This window comes from Meleagris gallopavo, chromosome 1 (genome assembly GCF_905368555.1).
Source record: "Meleagris gallopavo chromosome 1, MGAL_WU_HG_1.1, whole genome shotgun sequence".
Lineage (NCBI taxonomy): Eukaryota > Metazoa > Chordata > Aves > Galliformes > Phasianidae > Meleagris > Meleagris gallopavo.
The window spans coordinates 1,395,214-1,410,268 of NC_139404.1; the positions used below are offsets into that span (position 1 = coordinate 1,395,214).

Here is a 15,055-nt window from a genome sequence, read left to right on the forward strand (position 1 = left end):
AAGGCACAACATTTTGGGCCAGCTCTTCTCCAGGTCCCAGTCCTGCTGCTCCCTCATAGAGATAAAAAAAAATCCATTGTGTTTTACCTGCGACTGTGCAAATACCCACTTCTGGCAATGCCACACTCACTGATAAAGGGGAGTTTTCATATAAAAACCTTCATGTTCATCTTGTGAGATGCCAAAGCCCAGCTGGAAGCACCCAACACCCCCTGCGGGCCCACGCTCCACTGTGGTGCCTACATCCTTGCTCTATTGCCAAGGACACTGAGGACAAAAGATCTGCTGCTACATGGCCATTACCTGACGTTTTCTCGGAGCTTTTTGCTCTCCTTGTAGTGGAGGAACCACTTCCACCTCCCGCTTCTGTTCAGCTTCTCCAGGACCTTCACCACCTCTTTCAGTTGCCCTGGGGAGACAGCAAGAGTGAGCAAGGGTCCTACTGGAAGCTGGGCACTGTGGGACCCTCAAGGCTTTGCCATGGTGAGCTGGGGGCTCACAGCCTCTTTGGGATACCATCCCAGTGTTTGAAAACACACTTCTGCAGATTTATCCCCCTAATATTGAACAGGGTAAAATGTGAGACTTGTTCTACCACTGCACATCTCCAGGAGGAGCGTGGATCTGTTTTTTCATCCCATTGAAAAGTTGAAGAGACCAACAAGGTCTCCCTGTTGCCCTCCTTGTCCAGGCTGGATGCCCCCATACATTCCTTGCTCCGTCCTGATGGTTTTGGTGGCCAGTACTTAGATATTTTTGGGAGCCATGATATGGACCCATTTATCCACATGGAGTCTCAAGCACTGATCAGAGAGCAAAAATTGCTCCCTTTTAGCAAACAGAGGATGCCCGTGGTAAGTTTTTAGAAGCAAATAGTTGGTAAATCTGCAGATGGAGTCAGGAGCTGACCCTGCTCATCATATGCATCCAAACGAGGGACTCACCCAATGTCACCGTTTCCAACACCTCATTGTCCGACACCACGAAGCCACCAGTATGGAACAGTTCCTGGTACGTCTGATCTGTTATGTCTTCGGGGCTGTCCACTCCAGCAAACACCACGTTGGGACAGTGCTTCAGCCTCAGCAAACACGGGACCTGCTCAAGGCAGAATGCTTTTGTGAAACCAGCATGTGGTCCAAGAGAACACTGAGAGCCCACCTCATCCTCTGTCTGCACCACCCCGATGCTCACATCTCCATAGCCCAGCTCTACAAGACGTGGGGGAGCTACAGGCAGATCAATCTGCTGCGCATTCCCTGCAGCCCATGAGCCAACGCCCATCTGAAGGGCTCTGTTCCCATACATAAATCCATTTTGGGTCATTTATGCTGGGCAGTTCCAGGCCTCAGCCTCAGCCCTCACCTTGTGGATGTGTGAGGAGATGTCCTCGTTCCTAATGATGACGAGCAGCCAGTTGGTGTCCCGGTGTTTCGTTTTGCAGAAGCTCAGAGGTTCAATCTCCACGTGGCCATCTTTCTTCAGCAACATCTGAAAGAGAAATTGTTACGTGTTTGTAGAAGAAACATCTTCACAATTGTGCAAGAGCCAGCTGTGATGGTTCCTGATTGTAGAGCATGAGAGCTTCTCAGGCTGAATATTAGGGAAAAATTCTTAGAGTGGTGAGGCACAGGAACAGGCTGCTCAGGGAGGAATCACTGTCTCTGAAAGTGCCAAAGGAATGTGGAGATGTGGCACTTGGGGACATGGTCGGTGGGCACGGTGGGGTTGGGGTTGGACTTGGTGATCTTAGAGGTCTTTTCCAACCTTAACGATTCTATGATTCTCTTTAGGGACATGTTTTAGTGGGCACGGTGATGACGGGCTGATGTTGGACTTGATCCAACCTCAGTAATTCTCCTTCTGCCCTTGGCTTTGACCCGAAAGCCTCCCATCCCCATCCAACCATTACCTTCACCCTTGCAAAGAAGGGTTCCTCTCCTGTCTCCACCAGGTAGAACATCCCAGGCTGCCTGCACGCCTCCTCGGCCACGCTGCGCAGGCGGAACTGCAGCGTGCTGCACAGGTCTGTGATCACATCCTCAAAGGCAGCAGTCCTCCTGGGGTGGGACGTGCAGCGCCGAGTGCTGATGGTCTCCCCGTGTGCCAAACCCTTCCCTCTGCTCTCACCCTCTGTGTCAACCCTATTCAGCATCACCCTATTGAACTCTGCGTACTCATCGAGGATAACTGAGATGTCCCCACGGGAGTCCTTCAGTTTATTCTCATATTTCAGCTTGCTGAGATGGAAAGGGGCTGCACAGCCCTGGTTTGAGGAGCTGGCTCTACTCCTCTGCCACCAGCAGGTGTCCCACGATGGAGTGCAATGGGAGGGGTCCCTGTGGTGGCTGCATTGCTGGTGGGATCTGAGGCCACGTGGCCATGTGTCCGAGGGCAGGATTGTCACTTGCAAAGGGCTCCTGCTTCGCAGGGAGTGAGAGGCAGGAGCTCCTCGCACAGACGATGGCTGGGGAGAGCAGTCTCTAGGAAAAATGGAGGTAGAAAGGGGTGGTGTCCCACTCCTTAGGGTCTGTTTTAGCTTATAATGGAAACGGAGGTGCTCCATGTCCAAAGTGTGCTGGGTGATTTCTTCAAAACCCCTCCACGTCCCCATCAGTGACTCCAGCAAATGAGCCTGCCCCTGTGAGCTTCCCATCCTGCCCGGGCATTTTGTGGTGACCGTGAAGTTTAGGTAATCCCTGGAGATCCCCCAGCTGTCCGTGATATTGACATAGGGTGGCATGTGCCTGCTGCTGGTATTCCATTTGCTGGTGGGCCACCAGCAGCCCTCCTCAGTGCTCAGCGATCCCCACTCCTCACTGCATCCCTCTGAGCACCTTGAGCTCATGGAGGATGAGGAATTGCAGTCAGTCCTTGTGGCAACCATGGACTTTAAGCAGTGACAACCCCTGGGTGTAAGAAGGGGGTGAGCAGCGCGTCCCAAGTGCTTCTCCCAGTCTGAGTCACTGGAGGAGGACCTGTAAGATGGATCTTCCCAGCTCAAACCCACACATTTCTCTGTGCTGGGGAAGCGTTTTGCCTTCAGGAGAGCATCCAAAATGTCCCCAGTGTCACTAACCTCTAAGCTCTCTCCAGAGTTTGCACATAGCAGCGATGTTGGCACTGACAGAACAGGGATTTCTCCCTCTTCCAACTCTTCATCAGCACAGTTTGGATCAGCCAACACAGCAGAGTCACCCTGGCTGCACAAAGACCCAGGCTCTTCCATGGGCATGAACTCCCCTGGTCTAAATGATGCAGGGGCGGCAGGGGGGATGCTGCTTCCTCCCTCGCACTCCTCAGGGCTCCCGGGGCAGGCACACCTGCTGTCAGCATCTGATGGTAGCTGTCCCATGCAGCTGGAGCTTGGGACAGTATCTTGAGCACGAGTTGGACTCATTTTGGGGTCCATGCCCAAGACTGGGTCTGGTTCAGTCTTGTGGCCATGCAGAGGAGAACAAGGCCTCAATCTTGGCTCTCCAGGTGTGAGCATATCCAGAGGAGAGCTCTCTGCAGGCTCTGCATGGCACAGCCCCAAGTCCTTCTTCACTCCTCCTGCACACTCAGGCTTCAAGGAGTCATCCAGTGCTGGGTTCTCAGCAGCCACACACTGCTCTACAGCAGCCACTGTCTTGCAGGGCTTTCCATGTGGGCACAGATCTGATTCCTGCTCACTTTGCTCTAATAAGCAGCAATGGGGGTCTGCAGCAGTACTGTGAGGAGAAGGGTCCTGATGGGGGGAAGACAGGGATGGGCTGTTTGGAGAGCTCTGCTGGTGCTGGGCCACAGTGAGAGGTGATATATCACCAACAGGCTCTCTCATTGAGGAGGAACAATCTGATTCTAACAGGTCACAAAGAGAGGTCTTCAGCTCCTGTGGTGCACCAGCTGCGCTTGTTTCATTGCTCCTAGGGGGCTTCTCTGCACAGAGGCACACATCAGTGCTTGCCTCAGTGTCAGAACCACCTGCCCAGGCTGCACAGCTGAAGGCAAAGCCATCACATGCTCCCAAGGGCTCATCCAGCACATCTGTGTGGTTGGCAGAAGGACTGCCATGCTGTCCTTGATCCAAAACCTCGTTCTGGTCTGGGTGCGACTCACCAGCGTTCAGCAATGTGAGCTCAGTGCTAACATCACCTGCACACCTTTGAGAAAGGCTCCCTCCTGGGCCACTCCTTGATGGAGTCTGGAAGAGTGCCTGGAGGAGAGCTGTGGCCACTTGGTCCTCTGGAGCAGCCCCCACATCAGTTGCTCCATCAAAGCAGACAGAACTGGCATCAGGGGACAGGGTTAGGAAGGGTTCCTGGCCTCGTGGTGACTCAGGGCCAGCTGTGCAGGCAACTTTGCTCCCAGCAAGCACCCATGTTTCTGCAGAGGGCGCACGATCCTCATCTTTCTGTTCCAATCCATCCCTGAGCATCTCGCTGGCAGACTGGCAGCTGCTCATAATGGTAACCCCACGGACAAGGCTCAGAATGGGGGACAATGGCAGCACTGACACGGGGCCGTCTGCATGTGCCAAACCAACACCATTTGTCTCTGCACTTGGGGTGACCACAGTCCCCCAAGGCTCTTGCAGTGCACCCAGGCTGAGGGCTGCATCACTAGAAAGTCCTTGAGGTCCGGCCCCAGTCCCACCTGATGGCACTGGCACTGATCCATTCTCACAGGGTAACACAGAAGCAGTGGGGATGGACATAGGGCCATCTCCAGGAATGCCAAAGTCCTTTGGAGGTGCTGAATTCACCAGCTCTACGTCACCTCTTTCTGAAAACGCTAAATCAACAGGTCTTGCGAACGTGCTTTCATTTTCCAAGTCTTCTTTCTCTCTTTTTCCCTCCTCCACCTTTTCCTCCTCTTTTTCCATCTGTCCTATGGGGTCTTGTGATTCCCTCTCTTCTTCACCAAATCCAATGGGGTTTGAGTGAGTTTTGAGACTTGCTTCTGAGGGCATCGAATCACAGCAACGTTGTGGTCCATCGCTGATGTCCCAGGTGCTGTCCAAACTATGTCCAGCATCTTCCATGCTCCCCCTTTCTTCAGGAGGACTGGGGCCACCGCCAGAGCACACTGCCCATCTGTTCTCTGGCTGCTCTCCACCTTCTTGCTGAGCACACAGGGCATCACTCTGGGGAGCTGGGCTGAAATTCAGAGTTTGGCCATGTGGGTTTTCCCTGCCCAGCACAACTTGGGGCTCACCAGCATCACCGAGCTCATTGGAAGGGCTGGGGATCATCCCAGCATCCATCAGCTCCTCCTTGAGTGGCTCAACCTGAAACAACATAACCCAGAGGTTAACCTTCAAGACAGGAACTGAGAAATCCCATGCATGAAGACACAGACATTTTAAAAACTCAGATTTTGTCAGTACAACCACCCCAATGGCATCTGTGGAGATAAGTTTGCCTCCCAAATAAGTCCAGTTTGAACCTTTACCCCACAGGAGTCACTGCCATGCCTACAGATAGCCAGGGAAAGGATTTGAAGCTTTTTATCTTCTTTATACAGTGAGGAGGCTTAAAAACAGACCAAACTGTATTGAGATCCCAATAAGGATCAATCACAAGCTGGAAAATGCCCAGAGACAGGTAGGCTTTTGAAACCCCATCTTGGGATAGTTGTGGTTTTCCTTCTCTCTCATTTAAGTGCAGATTTCTAGTAAAGACCTTTAGACTGATAAAAAAAAAAAACAAAAACTGAGCCATGCTGGATGTTTTTTGGTTTGTTGCTCAATAGTTTTCTCTCCAGGGTCTGGAGAAGTCCAGTGATCACGGGTTTGCTCACACCCTGGAGAGAAGATGCTTGTGTTTATGTGGCATTGAGAAAACTCATATTTACTTGCTCCAATTCCTTGGGATTCCTGCACACTGTGTTCCTGCTCTGTGTCAGTGTTGGATACAGCTTCTCTCAGAGCCCAGGGATACAGCTCAGTCTGTCAACTGGAATTGAGGCCTGAAAGTTTTGTGTTTTTTTTTTTTTTTTTTGAGAACTCTGAGCATGAGTGCATAGGGCAAACTGTTGAGTGACTTTCATGTATCATGCTTCAGGGTACTGAACTACCTTGCTCCAAGAGAGCTCATAGGCACACCTGCTCCATTCCTCCCACAAGAAACTACTTGCACAAAATGCATCGTGTGCCCTGCAGGCTCACAGCACCCACACCCCAAGCTCTTACTGCAGTGACAGTTGAGACGTCACGTACACACTCCTCAGTTCTGTACTTTCCAGCCAGGTTGTTCTGATCTGTGTGTTCAGTGAGGGAAGGGCTCTCTGAGCTCGTGGAGGAAGGCTCCTCCTCCCCTGAAAAGGATGATACCGTACTATCAACAACACCAGGATTCCCATCAGCATCAGTTTGAGAGTCTGCAGGGCTCTCCTCTGGGTGGAAATTGCCCTGGCAGAGAGTGCTGGGATCCAGAGAGCTGCTAGGAGTCTGGTCAGGGTCTGATCGTGAATCTGCAGGGCACGTCTCCAACTCAAAGCAATCATCACTGTCTTCACTCAGCTCAAAAAAGTCTCCGGTGCTGTTTAGTGAGACGTATTTCTTGGGGTTGCTGTGCTCCACCACCTTCCTCGTGCTGCTCAGGAGTTTGCTGGGCTTGCTGTAGAACAGAGCTACCCACATGTGAAGTATCAGCTTCATCTCTTCCACGTCATCGGGTAGATCAGAGTCCCAAGGCCTGGAAGAGAAAGCAAACACAGCCTGAAGTCATGGAACCATTTGAGTTGGAAGGGATCCTTACATGTCATCTAGTCCAACTCCCTTGCAATGAGCACAGACATCTATACGCCCTCCTCTTCCCTCTGCTTGACAAAGGTAACTCATCTCCAGTGCTAAACCTCAGTGCAGGGGGGCTGTAAGTGCTCAGCTGCATTACTTGATGTGGTTTCCAACTTGAAAATAAGAGAAACTCACAGCTGCAAACGGGCACTTCTGTGCACAGCTCCAGGTACCCATTCTATCTCCAGAGGCACAGAGCTTTGACACAACAAAATGGGGCATCTCAGCATGGTGAAAAGGGCAATCATCATACAAATTAAAGCAAAAAAGAAAAGCATAGAAAACCCTAGAAAATGCTCTAGCAGGAGATGTCCCCTGCAGATGGCCTTCCAGGCTTGACTTACCCATGCAAGGCACGGATGACTGTTTTCTCCAGGGCATCATTGGTGTACCTGCTGTCCAAATGGAAGAGATACTCCTCCTCCCATTGGCACGTCACCTTCATGGACTCGCCACAGTGGTTGACCGTGTGGGATTTGGCAAAGTCCTCTTTTAGCCTTGGAGGCTGCAGGCTGCTCCTGCGCCTTGCCATCGTGGCCTCAAAGGGGATCTGTGGGCAGGTGCTGTTTTGGTGACGGAAGGGCAGGACTTTCCCAACCAGAGGTGCTGCTCGGGAGCTCCTGGTCCCATTTCTGGAGGGCACTGACCCAGGGTAGGGGACACCTCTGTGTTTCTTTGAGTGCTCAGGCATCAGCGAGGCATAGGAGTGCTCGGAGGAGATGAAGGAGTGTTTGTTCACCTCGGTGGCCTCCTGTGTTGTCTCCCTTGGAGGCAGCAGACATGTTTGTTGACTGTTCTTGCTGTTAAGCCCAAGGCTTTTCTCTCCAGGAATAGGGGTTGAGTCTTTTAATTCTGTTTTTCCAACAGGGGGAAGCTTCTGGTTTGGAGATGCTTTACTAGACGAGACAGCTGCCTTTGCAAGCTTGTCTACCCTGTGGTATTCGTGGTCGGAAGCACTGCGTGAGGACTTGGGCTTACGATGACTCTGCTGCTCCTTGGCAGAGTCAGTGGATGAGCTGCAGGACAAAGAGATCATCCTGCTGTCCATGGAGTTAAAGGGAGGAATACAGGAACCCAGAGCCAGGTCTGCCAGCAAGTTCAAGGCATGGGACTCGTAGTCACTGCCCTTCATATCGAAAGCGTGGCCAGAGATGCTGCTGGGATAAATCTCACCCATCTGGCTGTCTGCTGCGTGGCTTTGGGAAGAAACTTCGCTTGGGAGGATGGAGAATGGATCCTTCCACTCTGCATTAAAAGAAAAATAAAGAGAGTAAGTGGAGGTCACAGAGAGGGGGTTCAAAATGAATAGCATTTAGACAGATGCTGTGGCATCCAGCACCTCTCCAGTATCTCCGCATTAAGGACCTGTTTGTCAGGAAAAGGATGCTTCTCCAACACGAGCTTTGCACGTTCATAAAAACCCCAAAACCTCCGTGGTATGAAGGCGATGGGTGCTGCAGAAGGATCCAGAGTTTGGATCCTGACTTCAGGAAGTGGGTGATTCTCAGAAATCAATGGCATGGGATGCAGAGATAAGAATTGTGCTAGAGTTTTATGAGTTATGTTTCATACCCTTGGGAAATGCACAGTGGGACACATCAATTGAGTGTTTTCCACTGCTAAACACTCTTATTTTGCATTTTTGGCAGATTCTGGTGTTCAGCTTTTATGAGTTACATACAGTGATGTGGGTAGACTCCTCTGAATGAACCAAACTCAACAGCAGGACCCAGCCTACACACTGCCCACGCCAGAGAACTGGCTAGAACTGCTCCAGGAACCTCCACGTGACAGCAGAACTAATGAAAACTGCCACGTATCAGGAAGTCTGACAGCATGTGGCAATAACAGACTGAGAAAATTGGATAAACTGAGCCAAAGTGGTAAAACCAGTCTTGAAAGCCTCCACGAAGAGGGAAAATAAAGACCAGAGACAAATCTGAAAAGACATCAAAGTGTGAGTGTGAGAAAACATGAGAAATTAGCAGAAAGTGTCTCTCCTGTTCCATCATTTATTTTGGCAGCCCAATATTGGTTCTCAGTTTAAAAGCAGACTCCCAGCCAGCACCTGCAGACGTTGCACTCTGGGACTATCCAAGCTGCCTCCTAAATCTACTGCAGTCTGTCTGCACAGGGTTTAACAGCCCCACTCTGGTTTTGCAGTGTAACAGACCTGACTCCAATCCAGACCTTAAGCATCAAAAGGCCTTTTGGCAGCTGCTGAATGTGCTGTTACCACTACTTGGTCGTGACCTGACAGTGATGTTGGATGGCTCTGTTTTTAAGGTAAATATTTCCATTAGGAGCAGCATTCTTACCGCTTTCTGCTGGCTTTTTGGTGTGAGGTTTTGATGGCCTGCTAGCCACGCTTTTTGTCACCTGACTCTTCACTGGCTTCGCAGTGCTTTCAGTAACAGGAGCCTTTTTCACATCTGAATTCTTCAGCATCTTTGGCCTCTTTGTTTCTGAGCCAGAACTGCTGGGAGCTGAGGTTCTCTTCTGGATAGGTTCAGACTGTGTTTTGTGCACAAATTCTGCAGACAGCACCTCTGCACCTGGGACAAGGAAAAGGGAGGGCATGCAAGGACTTATTCCAGATCCATCAGCTCTGAACACCCGGGAGGAACACGAGGAGACATGGCTCCTAATAAAGCCATCTATCCAAGCTGGATACCCCGGAGAAGCAGAAGGAAGTCAGCCCCAATTATTTAGCACTTACCTCTTTTCCTTCTTTGAGGAAACTGTAAATGGGCTAATTTAAGCATGGGCTCATTGGAGTTGGCTGTAAGCCCTGTTTTTTTAGGAAAAGAGAACGTGATGTTGACTTTCTTCTTGGTCGCTTTCCTTTTCCTACTGCTATCCCCCACAGGATGTATTTGCATCTTGAGGGGTGACCATTTCTTCCTGGAGCTTGTCACAGCAGTTCCGCTGGATTTCCTCTTGTTCTGCTTCTCCCACAGCTTGCTAGATGCACTCACATCTTTTGTGGGCCCTTTGCTCTGGTCCAGCCCCAGAGCAGCCTTTGGGTTTCCACCTTTTACATCAGGAGGGGTAGGGTCTGGTGGTACAGCTAAAGAGAAGTCCACTTTATGAGCAGTCTCTGAGTTGCTGCAAAGAGACTGAGCAGCACCAGCCAAGCATCCTAAGGCAGCTGACATTTCCAGAGTGTAGCTGCTGGGATTGGAGAAGTAATGCTGCAGCTGGGAGAAAGACTGCTTGGAATGTCCTCTGCAGGATTTAATACCTTCATCCTTGGCTGGTGACAGGCAAGAAGAACAGGGAGCTTCAGTGTTTTGGCTGGAGGCTTGCTGTGTATTTTCTTCAAGCTTTGCATATTCCTGGAAGTGCTGTTTGATGCACACATTGGTACCAGGTGCATCCCCCCACGAAGAATTAGTGGCTTTCTGCAAGGCATAGCGAAGTCCAGGCAAAACAGAGGCTATTTTCAAAGAGATGTCACTAGCTTTCCTTTCACATTTTGGATTATGTCCTTCAACTGAAAAAAAAAAAAGAATTTTACTTATGTTAATAAAGGATTACGTTCCCCAAATCATTTTACTATTACATGATAAGAGAACATGAAAGGCATGAGCAAGTCCCCAAAGCCAAACCACAAAAAGCATGCCAGGGAGCAATGTCCTGTTTCAGTGGGTGCTTTGCAAGGTACAAAATAATGGCATATAGGAAATCAAAAGTGGATAAACCAAGGATGAAAGACCCCTGGTGTATCCACGAGCTCCCTTCTGCAGGGTCACACACAGCAATCTTGTCCCCTTGCTCCAGCAATTTTTGGGAAGTCTTAACATTTAGGACACTCAGACCTCTGAAAATAATGAAAACTCTCCTTGCCCCCCCCCCCCCAGGTGCCTCTGTATAAGGTCTTGGATGTGGGTGATAACAGGCTACTCAATCTAGACATGCTAACAAAACCAAACCAGGAAAAGCCTTCCTCCAACACCAAGACTACTTCGTTGAATGAGATGAGTATTTGGTTGTAGATGATTCCTCCCTACAGAGAACTGAACTCTCTTCACAGAGAAGTCTGCTGTCTGCATGGGGCTCGGGTGAGGGATGTTACTAGGAAACTACCCAGGCTGGAGCAGCTGTCAGACCACAATTCCTTACTGCTTTTCCACATAGGGAGAGATGAAGCACCTAAATGTGGGTCAAGGGCCATCAAAAGGAGCTTCAAGGCCTCAGGATGATGGCTAAAGGAATCGAATGCACAGATCATCTATTCTTCTCTGCCTCCTGTAGTGGGGAGGGACACAGAAACAAACCAAAGGATCTTAGCTTTAAGTAATTGGTTTTGTGACTGCAGCTGTTGCCAGAATTTTGGATTTTTTGACAATCAATTAGCCTATGTGGTACTGGGTTTGTGGGCATCAGATGGGGTTTGTCCTTCTCAAAGGGGGAGAAGGGTCCTTGGGGAAAAGCTGATGGGGCTCATCGGGAGGGCTTTAAACTTGGTTTGAAGGGAGACTGGGAGAATAGAGAGCCTTCCCATGGTAAGGTGTTTCCCCAGTCCTCATGGGCAAGGATGAGGAGCAGAGCTGGCACATCTTTAAGGAGGCTTTCCATCTCCAAGTGTAGCAAGTCAGGAAAGGAAGGCAAGAGACCAGCGTGGCTGAACTGGTACCTGCTGGTCAAACTGAAGAGCAAGAAGAAAATGCACAGGCAGTGGGAACAGGGACAGGTACTGTGGGAATACTGTAAGGAAGCTGGTAGGCTGTGTAGGGATGGGGACAGGAAAGCCAAGGCCCAGCTTGAACTGAACTTGGCAAGGGATGCCAAGAACAAGAAAGGCTTCCACAGGTACCTCAAGCAGAAAAGGAAAGTCCAGGAGGGTGTACCCCCCCACTGAGGGATACAGGCAGATTGGTAACAACAGACAAGAAGGCTGAGGAACTCAACAACTTTTTTGCCTTGGTCTTCTCTGATAGCTGCTCTCCACACAGCCCTCAAACATTTGGTTTGGTAGGAAGGGATTAGGGAAGCAATGTCCCTCTCACTGTGAGCGAAGCTCAGGTTTGTGACCACCTGAGGAACATCCACAAGTCTATGGGTCCTGATGAGATGCATCCCAGAGTCCTGAGGGAATTGGCTGATGTGGTCATCAAGTCACTCTCTATGATATTTGGAAAGTTGTGGTAAGCAGGTGAAGAAGTCCCTGGTGACTGGGAAAAAGGCAACATCACACCCATTTTTAAAAAAGGTAAAAAGGATGACCCTGGGAGCTACCAACCTGTCAGCCTCACCTCTGTGCTGGGGAATATTATGGAGCAGATCCTCCTGGAAACTATGTTAAGGTACATGGAAAGCAGGGACAGACTCTTTAGGAAGGTTCTGCGGTGACAGAACAAGGGGAAATGGTTTCAAGCTCAAAAAGAGTAGATTTGGGTTAGATACAAGGAAAAAATTGTTTACAGTGAGGGTGGTGAGGCACTGGCATAGCTTGTTCAGAGATGTAGTGGATGCCCCATCCCTGAAGACTTCCAAGGCCAGGCTGGATCAGGCCCTGGGCAATCTGACCTAGCTGTGGTGTCCCTGTGCACTGCAGGGAGTTGGACTACATGGCCTTCAGAGATCCCTTCCAACTCTAAGGATTCTATGATTCATCCACTGCAAGACTGCAGCCAGTCTGATACTTTGCAGGCTTGGTCCATCTGCATATTAAAATCCAACTCATGTTTCTTTTGGCTGCAGGGCCAAGCTGACAGCCCCAGCATCCTTCCCCATCATTTCCCCTCGCAGCAAGACTAAATCCAGGCACGCCTGGGGAAGGCAGGAACTTCTCTCACTCTCTGAGATGCATGGTTTTCTTCACCTATTGGCCTTGTGCTGCCTTGCACTGGCAATGCTGCTCCTTGTTATCAGCAAGCCCAGGCATCCCTATGAGCCTGGCTGGGGAACACAGCAGCACGTCTGCACAGTGAGTGTTATGCTGCCCTACATTCCTCCTGTCGGCTGTCTGGACAGGAAGAACACAGCTTCAGAGGCTGCTGGTTTTGAAATGGAAAACATTATTCATGCTTCAAGTTAGAGCTGAGCGATTTTAAACGTGTGCATGTGCTTCACTCCCTTTTCTCTTTGTCCCTGTCACCTTCAGCTGCCATTATTTTCTGTCTCCCAAACCTTCTTGTAACTTATCATCACAGAGAGGAGAAGCCATAAAGTAAAATCTCAGTCCCAGAGGACAGGCACAGCTGGCTGGAGTTATGCAGTTCATAGGGAGAAATGGGACAGCACGTGCAGGAGCCTTACTGGCACCAGAGGGAAAACATCTGGAAGCCATCAGCGTTCAGACCGTGTCACATAACAACATGGAGCATTTGCTCAACATTATTCCCTCCTCCTGCCTTTTCACTTCACTGTTTTCTGGCTGCCCATGCTTCCATCATCAGTCCTAAACGTCTGCTGCAACCCTCCTACCAACATTCTGTGCCATCTCTGCTTCAAGATGCTTCGTATGTCTGGTCCAGTCCCACCTCCTTCCACAAGAACCCTCTTCAAGACAAACATCTCCAGGCCTCATTCTTCCTTCTCTCAGCATTAAGTTCTTGCCAAAAATGAAACCTCTTTGCTCCAGAGAGTATTTTCTCCCTGTTATGGAGTTCAATATCTGAGTGGTCAGTTCTCTCCTCCAGCCTGATCTCCACATTTTCCCCCCATCACCTCACCCAGCTTCAAGTTTTGTAGCAAAAACCTCCTGACCCTACTGCTGTCCTGGTTGAAAATCCAAACTACCATCTCTGGATGTGTGCATCTCTCTCTTACAGCCAGAAAAGTTGCCACACTAACACAATCACCAGCTACACCTGCTTAAAATCAGCACTCCTCATTGCCAAGTTACCATCATGTCTTCATCAGACTTGCAAGCCCGTTTCATATGCAGATCTTAAAAGTTTATAGTTGGAGGTTAGACAACTTTCAGGTGCCCATGCTCAAATGGGCAGGAAGGTCCTGTTGATTTTTCTGCTGATTTCATCTTCAGAGGTGATAGCAATGACCTGGCAATGCCAGTTGTCACACACATGCATAAACTACAATAGCAGTGTGTGCTGGCATGAAAGGTCTCTTGGCTCATCCCTAGGGTGACTGAACAAAAAGCAAGCCAGGATTTATGCAGAGTGAAAGGCCCCTGTTAATATCCTGCTTGGGGATCTGCATTTCCACGTAGTGCATTATAAAGCCAGTAAATACTGAGAGAACTTGAGATTGCCCCTGCCAGCAGAACCCATTTCACTTGATATATCATCAGAAAATGATACACTTATTTTTTAAGGCAGGCTTTCTTCCTGCTGCTTATCAAATCACATTAGTTTTTTGCAGGGCCCGGCAAGTGCCATATGTTGTTTTACTCCCTGAGCAGAGCACCAGAGCACCTTTATGGATGTAAGTCAGACTCCCATGCACCACATAAGTCAGTGCAGAGAGCAGATGCTGCTGAAAACTGACTGAGAGGAAGAAAAGCAATTATTTTTCACACACATCAACTTGCTGTAATGGGACAAGGATGTGTGGTGAAGGATTGAAACATGAGGACCTGGTTTAGATAGCAGCGTAGCTAAGCAGATGGGATTCAGCTCTCCTCTTTTAACACCCTTTGCACTAAAGCTGTAGGTGCTGCTGAGCAGAGAAATCAGCTCTTCAAGAGGAATGTGTCTGTGAGGACCCTCTGGTGAGGATCCTGCACTCAAAATGTAGCATCTGAAACCAGCAATGGGAACTCCTACCTCTCAGACACATTGATCTGGATGAGGAGAACAGAAACAGGGCCAGGAGGCTGACAGGTTCCTTGGGGTCGAATCCTGTGAAATGAAGTGACAGGTTTTGGTTAGACTGAGGGCGTCCATTCTCTGTCTCCAAACCAGGGCAGGTCATTCAAGCCCAAGCATTGGTTTCTTTGTCTCCATGCATTACCATCATCTTGTGCCAATGCAGAGGACGTCAGGAGGATTAGAATTCCATGATCTTGTAAATATTTGATGATTGCCTGTAACAGACAAATACAGAGTTAGAACAACCTCTCCTTTTCCCTCCATGCGTACTTTAACTCACAACATGACTGTCAGCAAGCCCTGACTGCTGGTGAACATGTGCCAACACCACCAGCTCATTCCCTGCTGAGAACACTGCCATGCCACTTGAGTCACAGGGATCTGGAACCCAAAGTCTTCCATTTAAGGTTGTTATTCTTCTCAAAGTCCTTCCATCTGTTACTTAAAATGAGAAATACGCTTAGCCAAGCTGATTGCAATTAATAAACAAGGT

The 15,055-nt window shown here is 49.6% G+C and overlaps 1 protein-coding gene across 3 annotated transcripts in view; it reads right to left on the reverse strand.

Annotated features, from left to right (window-relative positions):
- Window positions 1–15,055, reverse strand: part of TASOR2 (transcription activation suppressor family member 2) — a 33,142-nt gene that overhangs the window by 1,833 nt on the left and 16,254 nt on the right. For 2 of the 3 annotated variants that reach the window (XM_019613851.3, XM_085210677.1), the window contains exons 12-21: window positions 14,705–14,777; window positions 14,518–14,592; window positions 9,501–10,277; window positions 9,100–9,336; window positions 7,126–8,026; window positions 6,176–6,680; window positions 1,913–5,272; window positions 1,366–1,491; window positions 945–1,098; window positions 304–409 (exon numbers count right to left, since the gene is read on the reverse strand). In XM_019613851.3, the coding sequence (XP_019469396.2) occupies window positions 304–409; window positions 945–1,098; window positions 1,366–1,491; window positions 1,913–5,272; window positions 6,176–6,680; window positions 7,126–8,026; window positions 9,100–9,336; window positions 9,501–10,277; window positions 14,518–14,592; window positions 14,705–14,777 (6,314 nt within the window). The remainder of the gene's footprint in view (window positions 1–303; window positions 410–944; window positions 1,099–1,365; window positions 1,492–1,912; window positions 5,273–6,175; window positions 6,681–7,125; window positions 8,027–9,099; window positions 9,337–9,500; window positions 10,278–14,517; window positions 14,593–14,704; window positions 14,778–15,055) is intronic. The other variant, XM_031552621.2, reaches the window with a different exon arrangement.